Genomic DNA, 25,105 nt, shown 5'->3' with positions numbered 1-25,105 from the left:
CACAATCCCCATTACCTTGTAGCACTGATGATGTTACCTAGTTGGGTCACGAAATGTCTGCAAGAAAACCACCAAGCTCAGAGAGCACCAAGGACCCCACAATTCTCTTCCTCCTTCTCCTCTTCCACCACTACCACCTCCTCCTCCTCCTTGCAAACCCCATTCCCTTGTAGCACTGATGATGTTCCCTAGTTAGGTCATGAAACGTCTGCAAGAAAATAAGCAAACTCAGAGAGCACCAGGGATACCCCAGTCCTCTTCCCCCTCCTTCTCTTCCTCCTCTACATCCTCCTCCTCCTCTCCACAAACCCCTTTCTCTTCTAGCACTGATGATGTTCCCTGGCTGGGCCATGAAAAGTCCGCAAGGAAACCGCCCAGCTCAGAGAGCGCCAAGCACCCTCTCAGTTCAACCCCAACCTACAAACCGTCTCTTCCGTCTTCTAAAATCCCTACGCAGCACGAATCCCCCTCGTTCCTGTCTCTGTCTCCCTCGAGGGGTGTCAGGGCGGTAGAACCGTCATATATTTGGAAGGGGCAAGAAAACGGGGCAAAAAAACCCCCCGGGGGCCCCGCATTTAACTCCCTGCTTTGCTTTCCCGCAGAGAGAAGGCTCTGGCCCTGACGGGCAACCAGGGGATCGAGCAAGCCATGGATTGGTAGGTATGCTCGCCTCCTTCCTGAAACGCCCTCCCCCCCTTCCTCCTCCCCTCGTCCCTTCCGAACGGCCGCCGTCTCTCTCTTTCCAACGCAGGTTGGTGGAACATGAGAACGATCCCAATCTGGACGAGCCCTTCGCGGATCCTCCAGTGCCCGTTCCGGATGCCGAGGAACCCGCCAAAGGAACGACGCCGGAGTTGGAGCAAGGAGGGTCAGGTCAGAAATAAGTCTTTATTTTTTTCCTTTCAAATCCACGTTCTTGTAAGTACTCTTCACCTTCATCTCTTAACGGCAAACCTTTATCTGTCAACTCCTAAAGTTGTTGTGGTGAGAGAAGGGGGGGGAAAGCGAATTCCACGCATTCTTGTCGGCGAAAGTCGGATCTCCGATTGCCGCAGCAGGCTCGGGAGGGGTGCACCTCATTGGGAAATGTGATTTATGACACAGACTGAGGGGAGGGGGAGGAACGGGGGTGAAGCTCAGCCGTAACTCAAGCGAGACTCGGATCTGATTGCGAAAAGATCTTGCCAAAACAAATGCTCCTAAGAAATGACTGGTTTTCTTTTGAAACTTGGCTCGAGACTCATGAATCAATTAGGGCCTTTTTAGGAAACCTGACGCTGTCACTATCTTCTTACAAATATAAAGAACACGATTGGGGTCACTTTCATGCCACCCCGTATCTCATGACAACTCTCCTTCCTTCCCTCCTTCTCAACCTCCCTTCTCTGCCTTCTTCTTTCCTCCTCTCCTTCCTCTTTTCTTCTTCCCTTCTCGGCAGTGGATTATGGTTTTCATTGGCCCTTCCCTTGGAAAGATGCAAGTGGACTTTTTCTTCCCGTAGGTGAGCTGGCAGAAGGAGAGACGCAGCGTCCCCTGACGGAAGAGGAAAAGCAGGAACAGACAAAAAGGTTAGGCCTTTCCTTTCTTTCTTTCTCTTTCTTTCTTTCTTTCTTTCTTTCTTTCTTTCTTTCCTTCGTTCCTTCCTATTTTGTTCCTTCCTATTTCCTTCCTTCCTTCTCGTTTCCCTCCTTCCCTACTCTTTCATCCCTCCTTCCCCTACTCTCTTTCCTCCCTCCCTCTCCTACTTTCCTTCCTTCCTTCCTTCTCCTTTCCCTCCTTCCTTCCCTACTCTTTCATCCCTCCTTCCCCTACTCTCTTTCCTCCCTCTCTTGCTTTCCTTCCTTCCTCCCTTCCCTACTCTCCTTCCTTGCTTCCTTCCTTCCTCCCTTCCATCCTTTTTTCCCATTTTGTTCCTTCCTTCTTCCTTCCTTCCTTCTCATTTCCCTCCTTCCCTACTCTTTCCTCCCTCCCTCTCCTACTTTCCTTCCTTCCTTCTCCTTTCCCTCCTTCCTTCCCTACTCTTTCATCCCTCCTTCCCCTACTGTTTCCTCCCTCTCCAGCTTTCCTTCCTTCCTCCCTTCCCTACTCTCCTTCCTTGCTTCCTTCCTCCCTTCCATCCTTCCTTCTCCTTTCCCTCCTTCCTCCCTACTGTTTCATTTCTCCTTCCCCTACCCTCCTTCATTCCTTCCTTCCTCCGTCCCCTCTTCCTGCCCATTTCCTCCCTCCTCTTTCATCCCTCCCCACCCCTACTCTCCTCCCTTCCCTCCTGGGCTGTACGTCAGCCTTGCCTCCTAAGCTCCGGCGGTTCCTTTCCCCCTCTCTCTCCCCCCCCCAGGATGATGGAGCTGATCTACCAGAAGCAGAAGGAGCGCGAAGAGCGGGAGAAGCGGGAGACCATCGAGCGCGAGAAGCAGCGCCGGAAACAAGGCCAGGAGCTGCTGCTCATTCGCCAGAAGCTTCAGGAGGACGAGATGAAGAAGCTGGCCGAAGAGAGGCGGAGGGAGAAGATGGAGGAGAAGATGGCCAAGTGAGGGGGCCCTGTGTGTGTTTGTGTGTGTGTGTGTTTTGTGTGTGTGTGTGTGTGTGTGTGTGTGTGTAAAACCCAAGAGGAATCCGGGGGAGGGGGGGAAATTGCCCCTAGTCTCTAAACCTGCCCGTCCTCGGACTTTGAGACGGGTGGACTTCAACTCCCAGAATCCCCGGTCCGGCATCCTGTTAAGGGGGCGTGGATTTCCACTCGCTGCCTTGAGGAATTCTGGGAGTTGAAGTCCGCCCACCTCAAAAAGTTTCTAAACACCCTGCTTAAACGGGAGGAGGACCTTGGACGGCCCCCACTCCCAGCATCCCTCAGTCATGACCTTCCCCGGGGGCTGCTGGGAAGCTTCGCTCAGCTCCATCCAGGGCCTGGGGAGGTGGGGGGGGGAGCGTTGCATTCTGGGTAAAAGGCGCCTGTCCATCTGCTTCCGTCAGCCCTCCGAGGTCGTCCTTCCACGTTTCTCTCCTCCTCCAGATTTCCAGCTTTGGTGACGGTCATTTTTCGACCCTCCCTAAGTGTGAAGTGAGGAAGGGGATCCTTCCGCCATTCACCCCCCTCCTCCTCTCCCCCCTCTTCCTTTTCCCAGGCAGCGAGTGCGAGAGAAGATCGAACGCGACAAGGCGGAGAGAGCCAAGAAGGTGAGGGGAAAAATGGGTTTTAATTTTTATTATTTAGACCAATGTTGTCTTTGGGTTTTCTTTCTTCCCTTCTCTCCTTCTCTCCCCATTCCTCCCTCCCTCTCCTCCTTCCTTCCTTCCTCTTCCTTCCTTTCCCTCCCTCCTATCCCTTCTTCTCTCCTCTCCTTCCTTCCTCTTCCTTCCTTTCTTCTTCCTTCCTTCTTTCCTTTCCCTCCTTTCTCCCTCCTCTCCCTTCTTCTTCCTTCCTTTCCCTCCCTCCTTCTTTCCTTTCCCTCTCCTTCCTTCATTCTCCCTTCCTTCCTTCCTTCTTCCTTCCCCCTCCCTCCTTCCCTCCTCTCCCTTCTTCTCTCCTTTCTTCCCTCTTCCTCTCCTTCCCTCTTCCTCTCCTTTCGTCTTCTTCTTCCTTCTTTCCTTTCCCTCCTTTCTCCCTCCTCTCCCTTCTTCTTCCTTCCCTCTTCCTTTCCTTCCTTCCTTCTCCTCTCCTTCCTTCTTCTCCCTCCCTCCTCCTTCCCTCCTATCCCTTCTTCTCTCCTTCCTTCCCTGTTCCTCTCCTTCATTGCTCTCTTCTTCCTTCTCTCCCTTCTTCTTTCCCTCTTCCTTTCCTTCCTTCCTTTCCCTCCCTTCTTCCTTCCTTTCCCTCTCTTCTTCCTTCCTTTCCCTCTCCTTCCTTCATTCCCTCTTCCTACCTTCTCTCCTTCCTTCCTTCCTTCCTTCTCCCTCCTTCTTCCCTCCTATCCCTTCTCTCCTTTCTTCCCTCTTCCTTCATTCTCTCTTCCCCTCCTTCCTGCCCTCCTTCCCTATCCCTTCTTCTCTCCCTTCTCCCTTCCTTCCTTCCCTCTTCCTCTGCTTCCTTCCTCTCCCTCCTGCCCTCCTTCCTTCCCTCCCTCCCTCATCCTAGCTGGGGAATTCTGGGAGTTGAAGTCCACCCATTTCAAAAGTTACCGAGCACAAGAAATGCTGGTTTAATACCTATCGCGTAGCTTGGCGGGTGACTTTTGCTCACCTTCCTGGTTTTTGCCCCCCCAGTTTGGCTGCAGTAGCGCAACCCAGGCCTCCCCCCTGCCCGACCAGCTGGAACCCGTGCTAATCTCCTCCCCCAGCCAAGAGCCCCTCGTCAAGCGAGAATACGACCAGTGCAAGATTCAGGTAAGTTTGACGGCGTGGAAAAAAAAAATTCCTGTGTTGAGCTCCTATTTTGCATGCAATCAAATCTGGAATTGGAAAGGATAAGCTGGCTTTTGTAAGTTAAGTCCTCGACTTACCACCATTCATTTAGTGACGATTCAAAGTTACGACGACACTGAAAAAATATTAACGTGGCTGTTTGTCACACGAGGGTTGCAGCATCTCACAGTTTACATGATCAAAAATTCAGACGCTTGGCAACTGACTCATTTACGACGGTTACAATGCCCGTTTGGCGACCCTCTGACCAGCCGTTAGGGTTAGGGTTAGGGTTAGGGTTAATGGGGAAGCCGGACTCGCTTAAAGACCGTGCAACTAACTTAACAACCACGGGGATTGCCTTAAACAACTGTCTGGCGAGGATGTTGATAAAAAAAGGGGCCAGCGGAAACATTGGCCTAAATGGTGGTCGCTAAGTCGAGAACCACCTCTGAGTGGGCATTTGATTTTGCTCCGGGCAGGTGAGACTCCTGGATGGCACCTCCCTGACTCACACCTTCAAAGCCAAGGAGCAACTGGCAGCCGTGCGGCTGTACGTGGAGCTGAACCGCCAAGATGGCGGCGAAGACCCTTTTCACCTCCTGACGAGTTTCCCCCGGCGGGTTTTCACCGAGGAAGACATGGAAAAGCCCCTGCAGGAGCTGGGTGAGTTTGGGCTCAAAGGGGAGTTGGGGGCTTCATTCTTAAATGCCAGTAATCGGAAAGCATAAAAATGTTTTTCGAGAGGCCCAATGGAGAGCGTTTTCACAAACCGCATCCCTGTGTGGTTTGCTGGCAGAGTGCCTCAGATAGAAAGTCCCTACAGAGAGTGCTGAGGACAATGGAGATCATAGGAAGCTTGTTTCCCTTTATTCAGGATATTGCTTATAAGAGCAATGTGCTGAGAGCTCAAAGCAGCGTTAGACACCCCACACACTCCAGTTTACCACCTGTTTCGGTTGCCTCCCTCCTGAGAGGAGGTTTCGAAGTTATCTCTAGCATGACAACCCCCCCACCCCCCGATTCTGTAACAGCTTTGTTCCCTAGGCCATCCGTCTGCTAAACTCACAAGATTCGTTTTTCTGGTCATAAACATGGATACGTTTCAAACCAGACTGTTATTTCTCTGTGTCATGTATGTGGGGATATACATAGTTTTGTATTTATTTATCTTGCCATCTTTATGTAGTGCAAACTTGGAGGTGGTGACCCTTTTAAGAGGTGAACCCAATGAAATTTCATTTTTATGCCAATTGTCATATATGCCAATTAAGTGTACATTCAAAGTGACATTCTATTCCATTCCTATTCCATGCTATTAATTCTATTTCTATCCTTATTCTATTTTAATTCTATTCTATTAATTCTATTTCTATTCTTATTTTATTTCTATTTTTATTCTTTTAATTCTATTCTATTCTATTTCTATTCATATTCTATTAATTCTATTTCTATTCTATTATTCTCACTCTATTCCATTATTCTATTTCTATTCTTATTTTATTCCTTTAATTCTATTCTATTAATTCTATTCTATTTTTCTTACTCTATTCCATTATTTTAGTTCTATTTTTATTCTTTTAATTCTATTCTATTAATTCTATTTCTATTCTATTATTCTTACTCTATTCCATTATTCTATTTCTATTCTTATTTTATTTTTTATTCTTTTAATTCTATTCTATTATTCTTACTCTATTCCATTATTTTAGTTCTATTTTTATTCTTTTAATTCTATTTAATTCTATTCCTGTTCTATTATCTATTTCTATTCTATTATTCTTACTCTATTCCATTATTTTAGTTCTATTTTTATTCTTTTAATTCTATTAATTCTATTTCTATTCTATTTAAATTCTACTCTATTAATTCTATTTCCATCCTAATTCTATTATTCTATTTACATTGCTGAGAAATTCTGTTTTAGCTTTCACTCTCCCGGAGTTTTTATTTCAAAACGACCTGGGGGTGGATGGGAAAATAAAAAAGATCCGATTCGGTCTCCAAATCTCCTTTTTCGCTTCCCCCTCCATTCTCTACTCTTTTTCCCCCACCCATTCATTTTCGCCCCCTCTTCCTCTCTTTCTCCAGGCTTGGTGCCTTCCGCCGTGTTGATAGTGGCCAAGAAGGGCAACAGCTGAGCGGCTCTCTTCGCTTGCGACGGTCGGTTGTGGCTTTCCCCCCTTCGCACCGGTTCTTGGAGGCTGACCTTATAGCCTGTAGTCACTGGGTGCCACGGTAGCGCTCCAGTCCCCAATCCCTCTCCCCAGAGACTCTTGAGACCCAGGGATACCAAAACAGACACTATGTGGGTAGAAGAGTTGGTGGAACCAGTGTTTGCCACTGGATGCCCCCCCAATGCCAGCCCCGAATAAAATCTCTTCACCCTGGTGTGCCATGAGTGGATTTCTTTCTCGCCGGAGGAACCTCAGTGTGGGATCTGGTCTGCCCAGCGGACAGTCCCTCCCTCCCTCCCAAATTCACACTCTCACCCACATCCAGGTGTGGGTCCTCAGCGCCTGGCACCGCGAGGTAGACTGCCTCGGAATAAGGAGGCTGGATTGTAGCTGAAAACCTGCACAATCCAGATCAGTGGTCGTATTCAGCTGGTTCTCTCTGGTTTGGGCAAACCGGTGGCTGTGGGAGACCCCGTCCGCCCCAAGGTAATGCGCGAGCACTGCGCATGCTCAAAAGGCGATGCGCAGGCACAGCGCGTGCACTCACATTTGCTAACCGGAAGGGAAGGGAACCCCACTGATGAGCCAGATGCACCTGAACTTATGTTTCCCGTAACTTCCCCCAGGAGCTGTCGTCACAAATTAAGGGAAATTGGGGTTCTAAGTTTTTAAAGTGAGGTTTCACGGATGGAGCAAGGAGAGAGAAGACGCACAAACACACGGGGCAAATTCGGAGGTGTGGTTGTGTGTGTTTTTTTTTCCATTCACCCAACAAGCATGATTTTACAACAACGGAATTGGCAATACAGCTTATTCCATTTACTGAACACAATCAACTCCCCGTCCTCCTTGGATACGATCGTCCCGAAGTGTCATCATCATAACTGACAGTTTTGACACAGGGGGGAAAAACAGACACTCGCAACGACAGCAGCCATTTTCCACGGAAGATTAAGAGCCGCAATGTTTCTGTCTGGTCTTAATGCTTCGCAGGATACCCCAATCTCCAAAATGAAACATTTTTTTCTTCCCCCTTCGCTCTGGGTTGCCTCCAGGTAGCTGTTAGGAATTCCTCGCCGAGGAAGTAACGCTTTCTCCGTCCTACTTTCGCTGGACAGGATCCAGGACGATTACGATTGCCCAAGCATAGAGACCTGGAAAGAGACCAAAATCGTTGGCAAAAGCGGCACAAGCGAGTTCATTTCATTTCTACAGAAGCCAAAAAGAGTAAAATGAATAGAAATAGAATAAATAGAACAGAACAGAATGAGTAGCATGGCAATAGCACTTAAGACACTTCTCTACGTGGTTTTCAGAGTCAGCCTCTTGCCCCCAACAATCTGGGTCCTCATTTGACCCACCTCGGAAGGACAGAAGGCTGAGTCAACCTTGAGCTGGTCAGGATTGAACTGCTGGCTGTGGGCAGAGTTTGCCTGAAATACTGCATTCTAACAGGAAGGAAGAAAGGAAGGAAGGAAGGAATAGCCCTTAGACTTATATACCGCTTCACAGTGCTTTTACAGCCCTCTCTAAGCGGTTTGCAGAGTCAGCCTCTTGCCCCCAACAATCCGGGTCCTCATTTGACCCACCTCGGAAGGCTGAGTCAACCTTGAGCCTGGTGAGATTCGAACTGCCAAATTGCAGGCAGAAGGCAGTCAGCAGAAGTAGCCTGCAAGGACTGCATTCTAAACACTACACCACCATGGCTCTAATAATAGAAATAAAGAATAGAATGGAATAAAATAGAAATTAAGAATAGAATAGAAATAAATACCCCGTTTCCCCCCCCAAATAAGCCCTCCCCGGATAATAATAAGCCCAATCGGGCTTTTGAGCGCATGGGCTAAAATAAGCCCTCCCCAAAAATACTGCAATACAGCAGCAGTCACGAGGCAAGCACCACCTGCACCTCAAAAATAATAAGACCTCCCCGAAAATAACACCAAGCGCTTATTTGGGGAGTCAAAAGAAAAATAAGACCCTGTCTTATTTTGGGGAAAACGCAGTAGAATAGACTAGAAATAAACAGAATAGAAATAAATGAAATAGAATAGAAATAAACAATAGAACAGAATTGCAAAAAAGGAGGATTATTAGGAATGCCCAGAGTAGCTCGGTAGTAAAATCAAATACAACAATATATTAACAATAAATATAGAAAATTTATTTGAAAATATTACAGGTGAGGTTGGTTAGGGGTGAAGGTACCAAGTTGGAAATCCGGTGAGTTCTAGTCCCACCTTAGTCAAGAAAGCCCAGGTGGGTGACTAGGAGCCAATCACTAGGAGGTGGTGAGTTCTAGTGCCATTTTAGGCATGAAAAACATCTGGGTAATTTTGGGGAAATCCCTCCCTGTCAGCCAAGCCCACCTGGCAGGGTTGTTATGAAGGCAAAGGGCAGGAGAAAGAAGCATGAAGTATGTTTGCTGCCTGGAGTCCCTTATAAAGTAATGAAGGAGGGACCAAAAAGATAAATAAAATGAAAATGAAAACCTAATAACAATAGCCTGGCATTCCTGAATGGGATCTTATTTAAAGGTGCTAGTCCTCGTGATCCAGACCAGGTGACCTTCTCTTATGTATAATACTAAAAGGCAGACAAGTAGATACAAGTCAATAAAATAAATAAATAAAAATAAATAAATAAAAATAAATAAATAAAATACTTAAATAAATAAAATACTTAATAATATAAAATCCCTTGCTAATTCTTTTAAATGCTTCTTGTATTCTTGCCCCGGGAAAGGGGGAAGTGCTGCCCCCTGGTGGCCCATCTGCGTCATGACACCCCGAGAAACTCCCAGCGGGGAGAACGATGAACTCCCCTCCGCAAGGCAAATGCAATACACGTGTCCAACCTTGCACGTCCGAATCTACACCACGCCACACCACACCCCCACCCCGGCTTTACCGACGGCGAAAACCATCCGGAAGATGTCAAAGGTGCTCCCGGGCCTCCTTCGCTGCAAGGCCTGGCGGGCCCCTAGGTGGACCCAGAGCCCGGCTGCCGCCAAGCCGCTGCCGGCCAAGATGCGACAGCTGAAGCAGGACCAGAAGAAGGACTTTTTGGGGGGCGCCACGGGAGACCCCGCCGCCCTGCCGCCCCCGGGTTGGACCGCCATGTTTCCGCCGAGCAAGATGGCCGCCTCCGCGCCGGAAACCGCTCTGGCAGGTCCCCGGAAGTGCAGAAAGGTGGCCATACAGGAGAGTGTGGGGGGGGGGAACCAAGAGGCGTCCGACCGCTATAAACGTCCGGCGGGGGAACAGGGCTCCTTGTGGTAGGTTCCGATTGGGGAAATTTTGAGAAAACAACCGGGCTGTTTGAATTATTTTGTGTTATTTTCCTTGGATAAAATAAATCAATTACTTTAAATTTCTTTCCATGGCTGCATCTCCCAGGTTTCATTGGTGTTTTGTTTAAAATCTACCTCCTAAATGTGAGCTTCTTAAAAGTTCCCCCTAGTTGAAATAATCTGCATCATCTCTTTATCTCTTTCCTTTCCTTCCTTCTTTCTCTCCCTCTTCTTTTCCCTTCCTTTCTTCTCTCCCCCTTCTTTTCCCTTCCTTCCTTCTCTCCCATTCTCCCATCTTTTCCTTCCTCTCTCCCTTCTTTCCTTTTCTTACAATACAATACCAGAGTTGTAAGGGACCTTGGAGGTCTTCTAGTCCAACCCCCTGCCTAGGCAGGAAACCCTATACCGTTTCAAACAAATGGCTATCGAACAGCGTTGGGTCATTCACAACTTCTGTAGGCAACTTCTGTTCCACTGATTAATTGTTCTAACTCTCAGGAAATTCCTCCTCAGTTCTAAGTTGCTTCTCTCCTTGATTAGTTTCCACCCATTGCTTCTTGTCCTACCCTGCTTCCTTTCTTCCTTCTCTACCTCTTTTCCTTTTCTTCCTTCTCTCCCTCCTTTCTCCCATCTTTTCCTTCCTTCCTCTCTCCATTTTTCTTCCCTACTCCTTCCTTCTCTATTTTTCTTTCCTTCCTTCCTTCTCTTTCTCCCATCATCTTTTCCTTCTTTCCTCTCTCCCTCCTTCCCTTTTCTTCCCTGCTCCTTCCTTCTCTGCTACCTTTCCTCTCCCTCCTTTCCTTCCTTCCCTCCTTCCCTCTTTCTTCTCCTACCCTTCTCCCATGTTTCCTTCTTCCCTCCTCCTTTCCTCTTGCCCTTTCTCCTCCTCCCCCTCTTCCTTCCTTCCTTCCCATAGATATATTAGCAGTTTTAGTTACTAAACTGCATTTAAAATAATTAAAACCTGCTAAGCTACATATCAATAACTATATATTTATAATATATAAATGTTATTAAAGCACAGCTATGAAAACTAACTTGGTTAAGTGCTTTACATAAAAACACAAGCAACTATATATTTATAAAAAGACAAATAATAAACTGCAGCTAAGCATATGCCTTCCATAGTTTTGCCACCTTCTTTGGCACTTTTCTTCTTGAGTCTCTCTCTACCACTTTCCAGACCAAATGATGTTAATATTTAACATCTTCACATTTTATCTTGTTGCTTTTACTTGTTGTTTTAAGCCATTTAGTCACCTTCCAGGCGACATAAGCGGAATATAAATTTTAATAAAGTAAAACTTTTCAGGATGAACCAGACACTTAAGTTAGCAGCAAGCAAGGTGTTTTTCATTGTGGCCTGATGTGTGAATTCAAAAACCCAGACAAACACACAACAATGACCACGCTGGGTTACCCCAAGGATGTGCGTTCCCCAAGGTCTGTTTTTCGATTTTGCCAGGCATGAAACACAACAGCACTCCAAAGTGCCATTTTTTTTAATTTATGAAGACATCTTACCAAGCAAGCCATAGAAAGACCCCGAGGAAGCAACGGGTGGAAGGGAAAATGTGATTTTCATTACAGAGTCCCAACACTTGGTGCAGTCCCAGCAGCTCACAGCCTTTTTCGAGTCACAGCCATTGCTACTTTTTGGAAGAGAAAGATTTTCGGGCCCAATTCTCATCTGTCGTGGCGGCCTCCTTCAGGACCTCCATTATCAAGGCATTCTGCCGTTGTGAGTCCGAATAATTCTGGCTGGACTCCCGGAATTCCTGCAGGGAGGAAGACGACATGAGGAAGGCAAATCCAGGTTTTCGGGCATCCCCGTTTTGGGGATCCGAATATCACCTGGGGTGGGAAAAGTACTTGTCCTTTGTGATCTCTTCTCCTAACTAGTCAGCAAAGATTCTAGTCCTCATAGTTCTGAATATGATCTTTTAAAGAGGCTAATCCTTGTGGCTCTGCATAGGCAATACTCAGGGTGCTAATCCTCAAGTTTCTGAGTAGAATCCTATTTAAGATGCTAGTCCTTGTGGTTCTTTAATAAGATCTGATCTGAAATGCCAGCTAGGTGTAATGATGGTCTTTTGTCAGAATCATGAAAGGCTTGTTTGATCGTGAAAGCCAGACCGGTTACGTTATGGATCTTATGCAGGGCGCTAGTCCTCATAATTCATAACAAGGTCTTATGCAAGATGCTAGTCCTCATAATTCATAAAAAGGTCTTATGCAAGGTGCTAATCCTCATAGTTTAGAACAAGGTCTTATGCAAGGCACTAGTCCTCATTATTCAGAGTTGGATCTTTATGCAAGGTGTTAGTCCTCATAATTCAAAACTAGGTCTTATGCAAGGCGCTAGTCCTCATGTTTTAAAGCGGCCTGGGACCAAAGCCTCCCCCTTTATTTCCTCACCTTGCTGATCTTCGCCGAGCGCACCTCGTCGGATGGCCACAACTGAAAGACCAACACGGCCCCGCCGAAGATGCCCACCGCGGTGCCCACCGCCTTAACGACGCGCCACTTGATGGCCATGGCGGGCCGCGGCGTCTCTTCCCGGAAGCGGCGAGGGGGACATGAAGCGGCGCCGGACCACCATAGAGAGCACAAGGGCGCCCGGCCGGAGAGTAAGCTGCTTAAGCTAAAGGAAGAGAAGCTTCTTTCTCGGGGTTGAGCGCCCTCATGTGGCGACCTGAGGAAATCATCCACTTTCCCCCCTTTTTCAAGTGTCCAAGCTTAATGGTTAGAATTATTCTTCAGGTTGTTGCCCATCTGTGGGTCTCTCAACCTTGGCAACTTGGAAAAAGAGAGAGACTTCCCAGAATTCTCCAGGCAGCATGTCCAACCATCTTGAAGCAGGCTGGCTGGGGAATTCTGGGAGTTGGAGTCCAACCATCTTCACCCAGTTTCTTGCACAGACAATTTCTAAGTTTGCCTTCCCTGCAAACTTAAGAGATTTGACCAATGCCTCTTCCCAGACGGGACAAAATTCCAGATTTCTTTTTTAAGAAATAAAAATGGAATCATATGTGTGCCTGCCTCTTCCTCTTCCTCAGAAGCACAGATATGCTTTAGAAAGCTGAGGTGGCTGGGGGCTTCTGGGAGTTGAAGCCATGTTGACTGGGGATTTCTGGGAGTTGAAGTCCAGCCGTGTTGACTGGAGACTTCTGGGAATTGAAGTCCAGCCGTGTTGACTGGAGACTTCTGGGAGTTGAAGTCCAGCTGTGTTGACTGGGGAATTCTGGGAGTTGAAGTCTTCAAGTGGCTGAGTTGACAAACCCTGCCTTAAGTAACTTATCTTAAGCTGGAGAAGGATCAAACCCTCTGAAATAATAGATATTATCCACACCCCAGGCGGTCAAGGCTCATCTCCTCCCCCCCCCCCCCCGGCCTCCATGAGATTACCTTACATTTCCCTGAGCTTCTTAGCTCTCCCTGAAATTTCCATGAGCTCAGAAGGAGATTAGTAATCTGGACATCGGCCACTGGCCCTTTGGCTTCACTTCAGATGGTGATCCCAACCCTGATTCGTCTCCAGCCTTCCCTCCTTCCGCTTTCCCCATCCGGTTATCCAACCGAGGCCGAAGGATGAGCTGCCATTAGTGGCCGTGTCTCCTTCGGCTTCCAAAAGTTAGACCGGATCCAAGAAAAGGTAAACAATATATGGAGAACTAAAACAAGGAGGTAGGAAGCTTGGGATCAAAAGGTAAAGCTGCTTTAATTCATTCCTCTCCTTTTCTCCCCCCCTCTCCCCCACCCCCCGGTTTCTCTGTCTTTGTCAAGCTGGAAGATGGTATGTTTGAACATTGACGAGGCTCTTGATGATCTCCCTTAACCAGGTATTGGGTTCTTGGTGGCTTTCTTGCAGACGTTTCATTGCCAAAGTAGGTAACGTCATCAGTGCTAGATGGGAGCGGGGTTTGTGGGGGGGGGAGGAGGAAGACCATAAGGACTGTGGGGTCCTTGGTGCTCTTTTGCAGACGTTTCATGAGCCAACTAGGTAATGCCATCAGTGCAAGAAGGGGAGTGGGGGATGCAGAGAGGAGGAGGAGAACAACTGTGGGGTCCTTGGTGCTCTCTGAGCTTGGTAGTTTTCTTGCAAACATCTCATGACCCAACTAGGTAACATCATCAGTGCTAGAAAGGAATGGGGAGAAGGAAGAGGAGGAGAAAGAAGAGGAGAAGGAAGAGGAGGAGGAAGAGAAGGAGAAGGAAGAGGAGAAAGAAGAGGAGAAGGAAGAGGAGGAGGAAGAGAAAGAAGAGGGGGAGGAAGAGGAGGAGGAAGAGGAGAAAGAAGAGAAGGAAGAGAAGGAGAAGGAAGAGGAGGGGAAGAAAGAGGAGAAGGGGGAGGAGGGGGGGAACTGTGGGGTCCTTGATGCTCTCTGAGCTTGGTAGTTTTCTTGCAAACATCTCATGACCCAACTAGGTAACATCATCAGTGCTAGAAAGGAATGGGGAGAAGGAGGAGGAGGAGGAGGAGGAGGAAGAGAAGGAGAAAGAAGAGGAGAAGGAAGAGGAGGAGGAAGAGAAGGAGAAAGAAGAGAAGGAATAGGAGAAAGAAGAGAAGGAAGAGGATAAGGAAGAGGAGAAAGAAGAGGAGGAGGAAGAGAAGGAGAAAGAAGAGAAGGAAGGAGAAAGAAGAGGATAAGGAAGAGGAGGAGGAAGAGGAGGAGGAGGGGGGAACTGTGGGGTCCTTGGTGCTCTCTGAGCTTGGTGGTTTTCTTGCAAACGTCTCATGACCCAAATAGGTAACATCATCAGTGCTAGAAGGGAGTGGGGAGGAGGAGGAGGAGGAGGAGGGAACTGTGGGGTCCTTGGTGCTCTCTGAGCTTGGTGGTTTTCTTGCAGAGGCCCCAAAGATCTGGCTGACCTTCTCCTCCGGCTCCAAGATGACCTTGGCAGGAGGCCTAAAGCCTCTTGAGATATCAATCCAGACATTTATCTCTCAGCCATTAATCCGCCTTCAAAACCTTCCTTGGCTTAAGGGTTTGGGACGACAACACGCAGCCAAGGGAACCGAGGCCCACCTCGATTCCTCACGCAGCTTGGCACCAATGGACCACGACTCCCATCCTCCCCAGCCAGCAGCCGGGGTACGGTAGGAGGAGAGCCGGCCACAGCAAGCGCAGCCATATCGCCTCCGACGAATTTTTTTTAAGACGGATTGAGAGAGGCTGTTTCTCTCCTGATCTTTTTTCGTCTTTTTAACCTCCGCTTTGAGCCGCAAACTGCCCAAAACACAAGGTAGATGCCGTCCTCGCTTTAGCGACGGCCTCGTTTCGCGACCGCGTGCGCGGAGGGACGAAGGGGGCTGAAAGAGTTCGCTTTGGTGAACTGGTCCCTCCCGTTGACGACCTTCGCGGGTCTTTCGAGCGGAGGAAAAAAAACTGAACTCCAGTCCTGGGCACGGCTGCGGTTTCAGCTTACTGACCGCTTCACTTAATGACCAGCTTCGATTGTGGGCGCTAAACGAGGGCTGCTTGTGTTTTTGTGCCACCTCTACAGATGCGAACATGATGGATATGGTCCAGAAGGGACAGAATCCCATGACTTCGGCCGAGGGAAACGCTCCTTATCAGAAGCAGGCGTCGGATTCGAATCCAGTGCCGAGCGGCGAGTCGGATTTAAACTCCAGCCAAGAAATGCAGTGGAGCTTGGCCAAAGAAGAGTGCGCCTGCGCCAATCCTTCGCTCAGCAGGCAGGTAAGTCTCATAATTCCCCTCCAGATCCATCATCCCCTTTGCTTTCCCAACTCATCCGTGGCCTCCTCAGCCCAGGGATCGATTCCCACGCAAATCTTGGGCTAGCGGGAGGTAGTTCAGCCTAGTGGTTAAATCTCCAGGCTAGAAAGTGGGAGACTGGAGTTCTAGTGCCATCTTAGGGACTGAAAACTGGCTGGGTGACTTTGGACCGATCACCAGGAGACTGGGAGTTCTAGTCCCTTCTTAGGCATGAAAGCCGGCTGGGTGACTTTGGGCCGATCACCAGGAGACAGGGAGTTCTAGTCCCTCCTTAGGCATGAAAACCGGCTGGGTGATTTTGGGCCGATCACCAGGAGACTGGGAGTTCTAGTCCCTCCTTAGGCATGAAAGCCGGCTGGGTGACTTTGGGCCGATCATCAGGAGACTGGGAGTTCTAGTCCCTCCTTAGGCATGAAAGCCGACTGGGTGACTTTGGGCCGATCACCAGGAGCCTGGGAGTTCTAGTCCCTCCTTAGGCATGAAAACCGGCTGGGTGACTTTGGGCCGATCACCAGGAGACTGGGAGTTCTAGTCCCTCCTTAGGCATGAAAGCCGGCTGGGTGATTTTGGGCCGATCACCAGGAGACTGGGAGTTCTAGTCCCTCCTTAGGCATGAAAACCGGCTGGGTGACTTTGGGCCGATCATCAGGAGACTGGGAGTTCTAGTCCCTCCTTAGGCATGAAAGCCGGCTGGGTGATTTTGGGCCGATCACCAGGAGCCTGGGAGTTCTAGTCCCTCCTTAGGCATGAAAACCGGCTGGGTGACTTTGGGCCGATCACCAGGAGACTGGGAGTTCTAGTCCCTCCTTAGGCATGAAAGCCGGCTGGGTGACTTTGGGCCGATCATCAGGAGACTGGGAGTTCTAGTCCCTCCTTAGGCATGAAAGCCGACTGGGTGACTTTGGGCCGATCACCAGGAGACAGGGAGTTCTAGTCCCTCCTTAGGCATGAAAGCCGGCTGGGTGACTTTGGGCCGATCACCAGGAGACTGGGAGTTCTAGTCCCTTCTTAGGCATGAAAGCCGACTGGGTGACTTTGGGCCGATCACCAGGAGACAGGGAGTTCTAGTCCCTCCTTAGGCATGAAAGCCGACTGGGTGACTTTGGGCCGATCACCAGGAGACTGGGAGTTCTAGTCTCTCCTTAGGCACGGAAACCAGCTGGGATCCTGGAAAAGAGCCACCCTGCTCTCCGGTTGATCCCCTTGGTGGGTTTTCTTCCTTCTCCCCAGGCCTTCCTGACTCCCCCGCAAGATCTCGGGTGGGATCTGTCGAAGAGTCCTCCCCTGGACACAGGCTTCCCCTGTGAAGACATGTCCTCTCAGGACCACCCAGAGCTCCTGGGAAAGGCCAGAAGGCTTTCGGGGGGCTTCACGGACACGGAGCGGTGGCCTTGCGAGAGGGCTCCTCGTGAAGGTTGCGTTTTTGAGAAGACCCGGCTGCCCTCCATCGTGGTGGAGCCCAGCGAAGGGAGCGACGGGGAGAGCGGGGAGCTCCTGTGGCCTCCGGAGGGCTTCCCGTTGCTGGAAGGGGAGGAGCCCGATGAGTTCCTGGCCGACGAGGAGGAGGAGGAACTGGAGGCTGGTGAGCTCGGGGTTGGGAGCACGGCTGGCCTCGACGTCATCCGGGGTCGTTTGGGTAGCTGGTTGGCCACTGTTGTGCTAGGAATCCTTAGGAAGCTTATCCAGATGTTCCCAGGAAGCTCCTCCAGGCGCTCCTGGAAAGGCCCTTCCAGGTGTTCGTGTGAAACTCCTCCAGATGTTCTTGGGCTGATCCCAGGTGGTTTTGGGGGGGCTCTTCCAGATGGTCCTGGGAAGCTTCTCCAGATGGTCCTGGGAAGCTCCAGGTGTCCTTTAGAAGTTCCTGGAAAGCTCTTCCAGATGTTTCAGAGTGGGCTCTCCCAGATGTTCATGGGAAGCTCCTCTGGGTGTTCCTGGAAAAGCTCAAGATATTCGTGTGAAACTCCTCCAGATGTTCCTGGGATGCTCCCAGGTGGTTTTGGGAGCCCCTCCAGATGTTCCCGGGAGCCCCTTCAAGTGCGCATGTGCCCCTCCTCCAGATGTTCCCGGGACATTCCCAGGTGTTTTAGGAGCCACTCTAGAAGTTTCTGGAAGCCCCTTCCAGATGTTCCCAGGAAGCCCCTCCAAGTGTGCATGTGCCCCTCCTCCAGATGTTCCCGGGACATTCCCAGGTGTTTTAGGAGCCCCTCTAGAAGTTTCTGGGAAAGCTCATCCAGATGTTATAAATGCAACCACGAGCCAAATATCCACCCTGACCGGCTTCACCATTGCTTGTGAATGTGGCCCCACAGATTCAAATTACGACCGCTCGTTTCGAGATTTAATAACAGCATCAAAAGAATGGGACTTATGGCGATCCTTACACCCCATGAGCAAAATCAGGGCGCTTGTCCATTCTCACGAATTTACGACGGTTGCAACAAACCCAGGATTATGACCATCGCCATTCACGTCCGGCTTCCGACGAGCCAAGAAGTCAATTGGGGGTGTGTGGATTCACTCAACGACCACGGGATTCACTTAACAACTCCCACCGTGGCCAAAAAAATGGGTGATCGAATCACACCTGACTCATTGAACCGTCTTGCTTAGTGACATAAATTCTTGTCCTAACTGGTCGTAAGTCAACGACTATTTAAGCCCCCCAACCCTGAGCCCATGACTTTGATAAATTTAACAAATGATAATTAAATAATCAGCTTAGGAGGACTAAAGTACCTTAAGATATATTTGCGATAAAATTCAGAACCGAAGAGAGCTGAAAGGGACCTTGGAGGTCTTCTAGTCCAGCCCCCTTTCCAAACGGAAGGACCTTTATAACATGTTTTCCCCAAAACAAGACAGGGTCTTATTTTCTTTTGACCCCCGAAATAAGCGCTTGGCCTTATTTTCGGGGAGGCCTTATTATTTTTGAGGTGCAGGAGGTGGCGAGCGGGGTCACCTCCTGGCTGCTGCTGTGTTGCAATATTTTTTTTTTGGGGGGGGGGCTTATTTTAGCGCATGCGTTCCAAAGCCCGATTGAGCTTATTATCTAGGGAGGGCTTATTTTCGTGGAAAGTGTGTAACACTTAAAAATAAATGAATTTGATAATATAATGCTGACTAATGGTCCTTAACTTCTGGCCTCCTATTTTTACATCATCATCGTTATTATTTCTTTTATTATTTTAGGGTTTTCCTCTTTTGAAAACGACGTGGGAGATCTCTTACTGTAAAACCTGGAGCATTATCCTGGGATCGACGGATGCGCCGATATCTTCCTAACCTCTTATAAACCAGAACCAGGATGGGAAAACCTGGTCAGTAGCACCGAGTCAATATGGAGATGGTGAAGGCGGGTTCCCCCTCCTCTATTTTGGCCTCGTCCTTATTCACCAAACTCCGACAACAGTCCTACGTCGTAAGCCGAGAACTGCTTAGAAAGATTGACACCCGCGCGCAAATATTTCCGCGCATTCGCCGCCCCTCGTGTTTGATTCAGCAGCGTTTCCATCGAAACCATCGGGAGAATAATCCCGTAAGGAATTTAGCTGATCGCGGAATAAAATCATGGCTGTCGCGTTTCCTGAAACTTATTCTCAACGCAGAATGGATCTTGGGCTCCGACGTGAGGAGGTGTGGCATTCGACTAAGAAAACGGGCACCGTGTTGTGACAGCTAGGAAATTATAGATGTACTGGGCTCTAAATCATCATAACAATAAATAATAATAATTTGTATTAATTGAATATGCTTGTAGGTTGTCCAATTCTGAAGGACGCTGGGTGGCTTTCCCAACAATTTAATAAAGAAAAAAATTGCAACAAGGTCAAAAGATGGCAGCTTTTTAAAAAAAATAAAAATAAATCACATCCCCGTATCCTCAATTCCAGAACGGCGGCCGTTACATACATATACATACATACATACATACATACATACATACATACATACATACATATTAATTTTATTGTTTACTAGCTGATAACCCGGCGTTTCCCAGGTATTTATAGATGTTGAAGTGTTTGTCGGACAGGAGACAGGCATTTCTTCCCCCTACTCCCATCCCCGTCATCCTTGCCCTCTCCCTCCCTCCCCCCTCCCATGCGCTCCTCTTTCCCACCCTGTCTACGATCCGGGCCCTTTGCCCCAAATCCATCAGGCGATTCCCCCTTGGTCCACTAGAGGGCGAACATCATGGCTGGCTTTCCAGAGGAAGCTGTGAAGGAACTAACATCACAAACAAATTGCCGCTCTAGGATACCACACTTGCTGTGCTTTTAACAGGCCAGGCGTTTCAGAGTTATGCTGGAACACACAGACACAAGGGGTTTTATATATATAAAAGGGCAAGGATGACGGGGATGGGAGTAGGGGGAAGAACGGCCTGTCTCCTGTCCGACAAACACTTCAACGTCTATAAATACCTGGGAAACGCCGGATTATCAGCTAGTAAACAATAAAATTAACCACCTCTAAACGACTGGAGTGTGTGATAAAAGATATATGGGTGTTGTAAGTTACGTCTGTTGTTAGATTTCACTCAATGATGGATTCCTCGGAGACTTGGAGGGCTGCCCCACATCTGATGGGTCTGGAGCTTTGAGGCTAAGTGTGTAAGCATAATACGAGATGCCGCTAAGGTTGGCGATCTCCCCGATGTTGATGTTGGCCCTGCCAGCCGTTTCCAGGAACGGCACCCTAGCATCCGGATCCTCGTCGGAAATCTGGATGAGGCATCCCTCCGGCCTCAGGACTCGTAGACACTCGGACACTAAGCGTCTTGCTCGCTGCGGGCATCCCCGTAGGACCGAATCGCAGGTCCCTTTGTCGAGAACTAAGTGGAAAGACCCCAAAGCAAAGAGGCGGGATAGCTCGGTGGCCTCGCCCAGGTGGCACTCCAGCTCGGACCGCGGGTGGCGCGGCGGAGGGCTCTCCCGCAGCATTTGTGCGAGACACTGGATGGCTGCGGAGGAAAAATCCAGACAAGAGACGTGAAGCTGGACGGGCGAGCGACGGTAGAGCTCCAAGCCCAAGGACGAAGCGCCACAGCCGACATCTAAGACCCGCGTCTGGCCAGAGGGCAGCCCCCCAAGAACGGAGCCGAGAAGCGTGGAGATCTCTTTGTAGCCAAAGAACCAGTCAAATGGATGGAGAGGTCCGTTATTCTGCCTCCGGGCGTAGAAGCGGTCCCAAGCTTCACGTTGATCCATGTTGCAAAGCAGATCGTCTGCAAAGAGGGGGTGGGATGGAGAGAAATTGAAGTTGCTCACCCCCAACATGAGATGCGTGGTGACATTTTCCTTCCTTTTTTGGGGGTGTGTGTGTGCAGAAAAGAGCAACGAAGAGGATTAGGGGGCTGGAGGCTAAAGTATATAACGGTGTAATGGGGGCAGGAATTGGGTTTCTCTAGTCTAAGGTGACCAGATTTTAACATTGGTAAAGCGGGACAAAAAATAAGTAATAAGTAATAAATAATAAAATGAAATCAATAATATAATATAATATAAAACAAAATAAAATAATAAAGTAATAATATAAATAAATCAATGAAATAATATAAAACAAAACAGAATAATAAAGTAAAATCATCATGAAATAAAATAATTAAATCAATGAAATAGTATAAAATAAAATAAAGTAATAATAAAATGAAATCAATAAAATAATAAAAATAAAATCAATAAAATGATATAATATAAAAGAAAACAAAATAATAAACTAATAATAAAATCAACAAATAAAATGAAATCAATAAAACGATGTAATATAAAACAAAATAAAATAATGACGTAATAATATAAATAAAACAATAAAATGAAATCAATAAAACAATATAAAACAAACCAAAATAATAAAGTAAAATCATCATGAAATAAAATAATAAAACCAATAAAATAATGTAATAGAAAACAAAATAAAGTAATAATAAAATGAAATCAATAAAACAATAAAAATAAAACCAATAAAATAGTATAATATAAAATAATCATAAAATCAATAAAATAAAATAATACAATGAAATAAATGAAATATAATAAAATCTATATATTAAAATCTATATATCAAAATCTATAAAATAAAATAATACAATGAAATAAATGAAATATAATAAAATCTATATATTAAAATCTATATATCAAAATCTATAAAATAAAATAATACAATGAAATAAATGAAATAATAAAATAATAAAATAAAATCAATATAATAAAATCAATAAAATAAAATAAAACATAAAATAATAAAGTAATCATAACATCAATAAAATAATAAAATAGTCAATAAAATAAAATAATAAAATAAACTCAATAAAATAATATAAACAACATAAAATAATAAAGTAATCATAACATCAATAAAATAAAATGAAATAAAACAATATAAATGAAACAAAACAATATAAATCAAAATAAAATAATAAAGTAATCATAACATCAATAAAATAAAATGAAATAAAACAATATAAATGAAACAAAACAATATAAATCAAAATAATAAAGTAATCATAACATCAATAAAATAAAATGAAATAAAACAATATAAATGAAACAAAACAATATAAATCAAAATAAAATAATAAAGTAATCATAACATCAATAAAATAAAATGAAATAAAACAATATAAATGAAACAAAACAATATAAATCAAAATAAAATAATAAAGTAATCATAACATCAATAAAATAAAATAATAAAATGAAATCCATAAAATAATATAATATAAAACAAAATAATAAACAAAAGTAATAATAAAATCAATAAAATAAAGTAAAATAATAATTACTTTGTTAATTTATTAAAGTAAAATACTCAAATAAAATAACAAAAGAAAATAAAAATACATAAAGAAATAAAGTAATAAATTAAAGTAAGCTAAGCTAATAAAATCAAATAAACAATCACCAGAGATTAAACTGAGCTATTAAACTAAGCTACTAAACTAAACTCAATATCGTAAGGAACGATGCCTTGTCTCTGGAACTTTTTCCACCTGTCCATGCAGAGAAAGGAGCGATAGACCCAGCAGGGAGGGTTTGAGTGGGGATCCGGAGTCCGAAGCGGGATCTGTTCAGCCGGGGGATTTTTGCAAACGCCTTCCTGGCTGCCATCTTTCCGGGGAAAGGAGGAAGGACGGCTTAAGGAGGAGCTAAGGAGGAAAAGCAGAAAGCAAAGAATGAAAAAATAAACAGCTCAGCCCACAGCCCTCCCTTTCCTTGCCACCCTTGTAAAAAAATCCCCTCCCAAGCAATTAAAACAGGATCAAAGGTTTCCCCCCCCCCATCTCTCTCCCCGCCTGTCAAGCTGGATCAACAAAGGTGACATTCAAAAGGATTTTGTGGGTCTAACGTGTCCAGGATCATCCTCTACTCGCAACATTGCAAACCAAAGATAATGTTTTTGTTTTAATTTTAATTTTGGGAAGCTAGTGAAATGCTGATTTGGCTCTTCCAAAGGAGGGGGGAAAAAAAGGACAGATTTCTTTAAACCGGCAGTGAATTTTGCCAGAGCTCTGAATCCATAAAAAGTGGATTTTCTTGGTGGGTTTTCTACGGCAGGTTTTGTGTGTGTGTGTATTTGTGTGTGTGTGTGTTTTTTAACGGATTTGAGAAAGAGAAATGACAGATGTGAAAAAAAATAAAATAAAATTGGGACCTTAAAAGCCTTTTTAAGCCACTGGCTCAATTGAGAACCCCTTCCTGGACTAAGAATCCTGTTTATATTTCGCATTTTAACCCGCTCCTCAATTCAGCCTCCTTTCCTAGCCCTAAACTGGATCCTTTTAGGATTTATTGCACAGTTAAAACCCTTTTTAACCCACTCCAGAATTTAGCACCCCTTCCTGGCCGAAGACTGGATCCTTTGATGACCTATTAAGGCATTGAAATACTTTTTAACCCACTCTTCAATTTAGCCCTCCTTCCTACCCCGAAACCGGATCCTTTTATGATCTATTGGGCATTTAGAGCCTTTTTCGATCCCACTCCTCAGCAACTCAGGTTCCCTTTGTGGTGTGGATCCTTGTGTGATTTCTTACATATTGAAAACCTTTTTAAGCCGCTGCTCAATTGAGACCCCCCCTTTCTGGGCTAAGACTAGATCTTCTTTATATTTGGCATTTTAACCCACTCCCCAATTTAGCCCCCCTTTCCTACCCCTAAACTGGATCCTTTTAGGATTTATTGCACTATAACCTTTTTTTAACCCACTCCCCAATTTAGCTCCTTTTCCTACCCCTAAACTGGATCCTTTTAGGATTTATTGCAGCTAAAACCCTTTTTAACCCACTCCCCAATTTAGCACCCCTTCCTGGCCAAAGACTGGATCCTTTTATCATCTATTAAGGCACTGAAATACTTTTTAACCCACTCCCCAACTTAGCCCGCCTTCCTACCCCTAAACCGGATCCTGGTATGATCTATAAGGCTTCCTACCCCTAAACCGGATCCTGGTATGATCTATAAGGCTTCCTACCCCTAAACCGGATCCTGGTATGATCTATAAGGCTTCCTACCCCTAAACCGGATCCTGGTATGATCTATAAGGCTTCCTACCCCTAAACTGGATCCTGGTATGATCTATAAGGCTTCCTACCCCTAAACCGGATCCTGGTATGATCTATAAGGCAGAGGTAACCTAACCCACCGATCATCCCAGCCAGTAGCTCACCATTCATCCACCTGCCCATCTAACATGGGTGCAGCTGGTGAGAGGCAGAGGCTGCAGCCAGATCCCTGAGCAAAGGACCTCTCAGTGGATCTCCCCACAAGGTTTCCAACCAGATCTGTTTTTTGACCAGTGAGATTCCTCCCAGGGGGAGGTGCACCGTTCCTGGAGGTACTGCAATACCAGGCCGATGCTTGGAGTGGACGGAGCAAGCCCCTATTCCATCTCCCAGTTCCAAAAATCCATTTAATATGTAGTCCTCAAATAGAGGACATATCAGATATTAAACTGATAAGAACAGATACTACACTTGATCTTAGCCAAAAGGCCGAGAAGCGATACTGGAGCCTGGCGGATGAGGCCCGAGACTCCCGTGCGGAGGATCCTCCAGGTTTCGGGGAGCACGACTGGGTTGCAAAGAGATCCCAAGGGATCAATTGGGCCCAGGGCTTGGCTTCGGCTGGACTGCAACAGCATCTTCTGTGGGGGGGTTGGGGGTGAAAAGGGGGGGTTCTCTCACCCCTCTGTGCGTTTCCCAGCATGCCATCTGGCTGTCCGGGTGGCCATTGGTGGAACATTTGCATAGTGAGTCAGCCTCTCCTTCACTCTCCTCCCCTGTCATTCCACAGCTGGCCGAGGGGGGCTCTAGCACCCCCCCCCTCCGCCTGCAAAAGGCGCCTGGAGGGCAGAGATGGGCTGGAGGGTGTGGGGGGCACGGGGGGGGGCTCTGCTGCGGCTTCTTCTAGAGGGGACCCACCAACCCAGCATGGTGGGCCCAGGTGTCCTCTCCCCCCTCCCCTCGCTTGGCAGCTGTGTTTGGGCATCACATGGGCACTTCAGTCCCCAACATCCATGCCACCTTCCTGGCTCAGTGGGGTCTTGAATTACGG

At 46.9% G+C, this 25,105-nt stretch overlaps 3 protein-coding genes and 1 non-coding gene across 5 annotated transcripts in view; 1 reads left to right on the top strand and 3 right to left on the bottom strand.

Moving 5' to 3' along the window:
• The window catches only part of UBXN1 (UBX domain protein 1), a 10,899-nt gene extending 4,168 nt beyond the window's left edge, over nt 1-6,731 (top strand). The window contains exons 3-10 of the mRNA XM_032234399.1: nt 603-656; nt 752-873; nt 1,502-1,568; nt 2,336-2,527; nt 3,123-3,174; nt 4,201-4,320; nt 4,821-5,004; nt 6,430-6,731. Coding sequence (XP_032090290.1) covers nt 603-656; nt 752-873; nt 1,502-1,568; nt 2,336-2,527; nt 3,123-3,174; nt 4,201-4,320; nt 4,821-5,004; nt 6,430-6,479 — 841 coding nt within the window. The 3' untranslated portion in view covers nt 6,480-6,731. The remainder of the gene's footprint in view (nt 1-602; nt 657-751; nt 874-1,501; nt 1,569-2,335; nt 2,528-3,122; nt 3,175-4,200; nt 4,321-4,820; nt 5,005-6,429) is intronic.
• A 521-nt stretch (nt 6,732-7,252) lies between these two features.
• DMAC1 (distal membrane arm assembly complex 1) lies at nt 7,253-9,682 on the bottom strand. Its single transcript, XM_032234072.1, has 2 exons — nt 9,426-9,682; nt 7,253-7,669 (listed from the first exon to the last, which is right to left on the bottom strand). The coding sequence occupies exons 1-2, from the start codon at nt 9,634-9,636 to the stop codon at nt 7,617-7,619; spliced, it is 264 nt and encodes an 87-aa protein (XP_032089963.1). The 5' UTR covers nt 9,637-9,682; the 3' UTR covers nt 7,253-7,616.
• A 9,971-nt stretch (nt 9,683-19,653) lies between these two features.
• CSKMT (citrate synthase lysine methyltransferase) lies at nt 19,654-22,744 on the bottom strand. Of its 2 annotated transcripts, none has more exons than XM_032234099.1 (2): nt 22,543-22,744; nt 19,654-20,778 (listed from the first exon to the last, which is right to left on the bottom strand). In XM_032234099.1, the coding sequence occupies exons 1-2, from the start codon at nt 22,658-22,660 to the stop codon at nt 20,081-20,083; spliced, it is 816 nt and encodes a 271-aa protein (XP_032089990.1). In that variant the 5' UTR covers nt 22,661-22,744; the 3' UTR covers nt 19,654-20,080. The 2 variants fall into 2 exon arrangements, with proteins under 2 accessions (XP_032089990.1, XP_032089991.1); XM_032234100.1 differs by lacking the exon at nt 22,543-22,744 and adding an exon at nt 22,455-22,539.
• A 1,620-nt stretch (nt 22,745-24,364) lies between these two features.
• LOC116520302 lies at nt 24,365-24,555 on the bottom strand. The gene has a single exon (XR_004256747.1). It is a non-coding gene; the product is annotated as a U2 spliceosomal RNA (small nuclear RNA).
• Nucleotides 24,556-25,105: the final 550 nt, after the last annotated feature.

The sequence above is a fragment of the Thamnophis elegans genome, chromosome 17 (assembly GCF_009769535.1).
Source record: "Thamnophis elegans isolate rThaEle1 chromosome 17, rThaEle1.pri, whole genome shotgun sequence".
Taxonomy (NCBI): domain Eukaryota; kingdom Metazoa; phylum Chordata; class Lepidosauria; order Squamata; family Colubridae; genus Thamnophis; species Thamnophis elegans.
This window is presented reverse-complemented; position numbering and strand designations above follow the sequence as displayed.

Bases quoted from the DNA above. Each gene is read 5' to 3' on its own strand.
- DMAC1 (XM_032234072.1), bottom strand. From the start codon at position 9,636: ATGGCGGTCCAACCCGGGGGCGGCAGGGCGGCGGGGTCTCCCGTGGCG. The intron at 7,670-9,425 runs GTAAAGCCGGGG...GTCTCTTTCCAG, and splicing joins CCGGATGGTTTTCGCCGTCG to GTCTCTATGCTTGGGCAATC.
- CSKMT (XM_032234099.1), bottom strand. From the start codon at position 22,660: ATGGCAGCCAGGAAGGCGTTTGCAAAAATCCCCCGGCTGAACAGATCC. The intron at 20,779-22,542 runs GTGGAAAAAGTT...CCCTCTTTGCAG, and splicing joins TCCTTTCTCTGCATGGACAG to ACGATCTGCTTTGCAACATG.